The sequence below is a fragment of the Nanorana parkeri genome, unplaced genomic scaffold (genome assembly GCF_000935625.1).
Source record: "Nanorana parkeri isolate BGI_ZX_2015 unplaced genomic scaffold, ASM93562v1 scaffold3255, whole genome shotgun sequence".
NCBI lineage: Eukaryota > Metazoa > Chordata > Amphibia > Anura > Dicroglossidae > Nanorana > Nanorana parkeri.
This window is the reverse complement of record NW_017309523.1, coordinates 56153-61315: the sequence shown is the minus strand read 5'-3', so window position 1 is coordinate 61315 and position 5163 is coordinate 56153. Positions and strand designations below refer to the sequence as shown.

General features: G+C 45.6%; 1 protein-coding gene across 1 annotated transcript; it reads right to left on the bottom strand.

The window, feature by feature from the left end:
• Positions 1-578: 578 nt before the first annotated feature.
• On the bottom strand, positions 579-4758 carry LOC108802970 (gastrula zinc finger protein XlCGF26.1-like). Its single transcript, XM_018574817.1, has 4 exons — positions 4696-4758; positions 2234-2861; positions 1562-2149; positions 579-745 (listed from the first exon to the last, which is right to left on the bottom strand). Exons 1-4 carry the CDS (start codon positions 4756-4758, stop codon positions 579-581), a joined length of 1446 nt encoding a protein of 481 aa, XP_018430319.1.
• Positions 4759-5163: the final 405 nt, after the last annotated feature.

The window sequence follows — 5163 nt, the reverse complement described above, 5'->3', positions numbered from 1 at the left end:
GCTCTCCAGTCACCTCATCCCATGCTCGCCTCCAGGTGACTTCTCTAGAGTGCGTTCCATCCGCTTATACTCCCTACCAGTGGAATGTATAGTAAAATATATGTTTATTTGTTTATTGGGCAGATTCAGATGGCAGGTGTGACCTCATAGCTGCTTTCCAGATATTTCGATGAACATTGACCCATTTTTAACCCGTTCCCAACCGATGACGGGATTATCCCGTCACCATCATTCAATTAGTTAACGACCGGTGACGGCATAATCACGTCATGCGGTACAATGAGCGATAATAGGATTATAGGAGTATGTGAGGTGGAGGGGGAAAGGTGAGCTCCATTGTACTTCCTGTATTCCCCCGTCATTATAGGAATGTTATCATCTTCATCATCAATATGCAATGGATATTTCTTTATTATCACACGCAGATTATATCTCAAAATACAGATAATAGAAAACATCACGAGAAACAACAAAACATTGGCAGATCTTTAACCCGTTCCCAACCGATGACGGGATAATCCTGTCAGCTTCTTTCAATTTGTTATCAACCGGTGACGGGATAATCCTGTCAGCTTCTTTCAATTTGTTATCAACCGGTGACGGGATAATCCGTCATCAATCTTTCCATTTGTGATCAACCGGTGACGGGATAATCCGTCATCAATCTTTCCATTTGTGATCAACCGGTGACGGGATAATCCGTCATCAATCTTTCCATTTGTTTTCAACCGGTGACGGGATAATCCTGTCATGTGGTACAATGAGCGCTGGTCCATGTAATGGACCGGCAGCTCATTGAATTACTGCTGTTGACGAGTCCCTCAGGGTCCGAGGCAGACCCTCAACAGTAAGTTAGGTGGTCAGAACCAGATGGCAGGTAGGACTTCATAAAGGACTTTCCAGATATTTTGATAAACATTGACAGATCCGTGTGCAAATGTACAAAAATAGCAATGTGCTTCAAATTGTTCCGAACTGTCCCCCTCGGGTGGGTACTCACCAGAGTGAAGTTGGTAGAAAACTTTTAGTGAGTGGTGTCGGGATTAGGTTTTAGCACAGACTGAGACCCGCGGGGAATACGAGAGGGACAGTTCGGAACAATTTGAAGCACATTGCTGTTTTTGCACATTTGTACATTTGCACACGGAACTTACCGTTCACCTGTTACCCGCGAGGGACAGTTTGGATCAATCTCAAGTACACTGTTACTTTTGCACATTTTTATATTTGTACATGGAAACCACCTTTCACTTGGATTTTTTAAGCATTGGACACTGATTTTGACGTTTTAAACATTGTTCGTTTATTTAATCTATCTGAATGAATTTTAGTGGTTCTAATTGATTTCTGTATTTTGGTTAGACTGGTTTTATCTATACTTATTTATGAAGCTAGTTCTGTTTTATACTTTTATATTAGCTTCCATACTGACCTCGCCAGAATCAATTATAGCTCATTTTTTTGCTCATACAGCTACCTTTAGCGCTTTGTTTCTTTTGATCAAAACTTCCTTTCTGAATTAAACATTTCCCGCACTCTCAACATGATAAGGGACTTTCACCATTGTGAATTCTCCGATGTCTAACGAAGCCCTGTTTCTGAGCGAAAGATTTCCCGCAGGCCGAACATGAATAAGGACGCTCACCCGTGTGAATCCTCTGGTGCTCATCAAGGTTTCCTTTCTTATTGAAAGATTTCCCGCAGGCCGAACACGCATAAGGACGCTCACCCGTGTGAATTCTCAGATGTGCAGCGAGGCTTGCTTTTCTAGTAAAACGTTTCCCGCACTCTGAACATGAATAAGGACGCTCACCCGTGTGAATTCTTGTGTGATTACGAAGGTCTGCATTTGAAGTGAAAGATCTCTCGCACTCTGCACATGAATAAGGAAGCACACCTGTGTGCATCTCCTGGTGTTTAACAAAAAAATATTTCTTAGTGAAAGTTTTCCCGCACTCTGAACAGAAATAAGGACACTCATCAGTGTGAATCAACTGGTGCTGAACAAGAAAATATTTCTCAGTGAAAGTTTTCCCGCACTCTGAACATAAATATGGACGCTCACCCGTGTGATTCCTCTGGTGTTTAAGAAATATTTCTTTCCGAGAGAAACATTTCCCACACTCTGAACATGAATAAGATTTTTCACCTGTGTGAATTTTCTGGTGTGTAGCTAGGCTCCTGTAATAAGCGAAAGATTTCCCGCATTCTGAACATGAATAGGGATACACACCTGTGTGAATACTCTGATGTAGAAGAAGAGTTGATTTCTTTGCAAAACATTTCCCGCATTCTGAACATGAGAAAGGACGCTTGCCAGTGTGAATTTTCAGATGTGAAGCAAAGCTTCCTTTCCAAGCAAAATATTTGCCGCACTCTGAACATGAATAAGGACGATCACCCGTGTGGATTCTCTGATGTTGAACAAGTACTGCTTTCTGAGTGAAAGATTTCCCGCACTCTGAACAAGGAAAAGAACGCTCACCCGTGTGAATTATCCGGTGTAATAAAAGTTTTTGTTTGTAAGTGAAACATTTTCCACACTCTGAACATGAATAAGGACGATCACCCGTGTGACTTCTCTGGTGACTAACAAGCTGTGCTTTTTCAGTGAACGATTTGCCGCATTCTGAACATATATAAGGACGTTCACCTGTGTGAATTCTCTGGTGTCTATTAAGAGCTCCTTTCTGAATAAACAATTTCCCGCACTCTGAACATGAATAAGGACGCTCACCTGTATGAATCTTCTGGTGTGTTAGAAGTGTACTTTTAACAGTGAAACTTTTTCCGCACTCTGAACATGAATAAGGACGCTCACCCGTGTGAGTCCTCTGGTGTGTAAGAAATTTGCTTTCCTCCTTAAAAGATTTGATTATTGAGGAATGGAGATGGACCTTCATATGGTGTACAGTATCTCCTCCACATTTGTTGGTCACATGACGTTATATTGAGGAATATAACCTGGACGTGCTCCTCACACCTTCTACTCAGAAGTGACATAGAACTGTGACCTGTTCCCTCCATAGTGTCTGTTACTTACTTGTGTTGATCGGTAGAGAAATGTCATCCTGATCACTTTTCATCATCATCCCGACCTCCTCCGTGGACGGCCGGTCACCCCCCACATACGTCTCCACTTCTTCCTCTTTAATCTCAACTTTTATATGCTCCTCCTCTTCTTTTATTTCTTCTTTAACATCATTATCACAATCTCTCTGAATATTGAGAACAATGAGATCAGATGTAACACCATAGATAATGAGGAGGTCAGAATGTATCCACTATTATTTCTCTATTTCACCTCATGTGAGATGTTGGGATCTTCCTGTGTGGGATCCCGGGAATACAGAGGACGGGGACATCTCTCTGGTGGGTTCCTCTTACTGGATCCATCTGTAGGAGACACACACACACTGACTGAATACATTGTTTCTATGTGTGTATCAGATGATGGGGGATGTAGGCGGAGCCTCCGTACTGCTCTCTCCTCTTACCCGGTGATGTGAGGGGCGGCTCATTCTCCATCACCACGTCCTTGTAGAGATCCCGGTGTCCTTCTAGATACTCCCACTCCTCCATGGAGAGATAGACCTTTCGTATTACCTCCTCTGCTGCCAGGTCCAGCAATGTCTCCTCTCTACTTCCTTTTTATACTCTTACATCACTTCCTGTATGTACCTTACATCACTTCCTGTCTGTGTTCCACGTGATGTCACCACCTTGTGTTGACTATGAGTACTGGAGTCTACGTTCCATTTCATCATCGGATAATGACCCAAAATGAAGATTCTTCTCATTCCCACCAGCCGTCCGGACGCCGTATATCCAGAATTAGTGTTGAATTAGTTTTTTATTAGTTTTCCAACAGTATTCAAACCGTCCAAAACTTTACTCAAACATTGTAATACATGACAACGTAAGACATGCGGTCAAGAGTTAGGGTTGCCACCTTTTCTTCAAGCGAAACCCGAACACTCAAGCGACGCGCGGACATTTTTTGGAGGGAATGAGTCGCAGCTTATTCATATGTAAATATCACAGTTGAGGCTATTTTTAGTGGTGGGGGGGCAGTAGCCCCTATCTTGGTTGCCCCTGTCTGCCTGATGGGGGGCAGTAGCCCCCTATCTTAATTTCGGTTGCCCCTGTCTGCCTGACATCTTGTGTCCGGGTCTCAGCTGCCATGAAACCCGGACACGGCGTTCAAAACCCGGACTGTCCGGGTCAATCCTGGACAGGTGGCAACCCTATGTACAGGTGGCAACCCGATCAAGAGTATAACATTGTTGGGTCGGCACTGGCAACCTAAGGCCAGTACAGATGCTCCTCGCTTAACGACTTACCTGTTTTGCGGCCACTCGCACTTACGACCTCCGACCTCGCGCGGCAGAGTCAGTGCCTCGAAACGAATCGCACATGTCTATAGAAAATCAATCATCACTTGTGTTCATCACATGCATACATAATCCCTATATGAATGATACCCTTTAACATGGTGAAAGGATGGCGTGGGGACCCCGTGTGTATATCGGGGGTCTTTCGTATGGCTCGTGCCAAGTGTTCCATGACGTAGAGAAGCGGGGAGAGAGGGAATCCCGGTCTAGTGCCGCTCGGAGAACGAGCCGCTCACCATAACCCTCGCCGCGGGGGAGGAATATGGAGACATGATGCTGGAGATAGTAGTCGGCCCCATACCAATGTGGAGAAGAGTCTTGCGGAGGAACCTCCAGTCCGCGCGATCGAGTGCCTCTTCCGCATCGACGGATAGCAGCAGGCATGCCTTAGTGAGATCAGGGGGATCGTTTTAACGGTGTGTTCTCTCCCGAGCGCCTCTCTCCCTGGCACGAAGCCGACTTGTTCTGGGTTGCTGATGGACGGCAAGGACGGGGAGATGCGAAGCGCCAGGAGTTTGGAGAATAATTTGACAGCGACGTTAAGTAGCGATATCGGTCTAACATTCGGACATGGGCAGGGGCGTATCGGCCGCGAGGCAAACAAGGCGTTTGCCTGGAGCGGCAGATTCGCTGAGAGCGGCACCCCGAGTGCCACTCACCTGGATGGGATGACGCGGACGTCGGCCTGGAGAGTGGGCGGCGTGTGCAGACGGCGAGCAGCGTTGATTTAAGGTGAGTCTGTAAGCCCGCGAAGCGGCGTGTCAGTCCG

What these genes read in the sequence shown, in the direction of transcription:
- LOC108802970 (XM_018574817.1), bottom strand. Translation starts at nt 4,758, where the DNA reads ATGCGGAAGAGGCACTCGATCGCGCGGACTGGAGGTTCCTCCGCAAGA. An exon ending in CAAGACTCTTCTCCACATTG is followed by an intron (nt 2,862 to 4,695) that starts GTATGGGGCCGA and finishes AAATCTTTTAAG; the next exon opens with GAGGAAAGCAAATTTCTTAC. An exon ending in ACATCGGAGAATTCACAATG is followed by an intron (nt 746 to 1,561) that starts GTGAAAGTCCCT and finishes ACCACATGACAG; the next exon opens with GATTATCCCGTCACCGGTTG.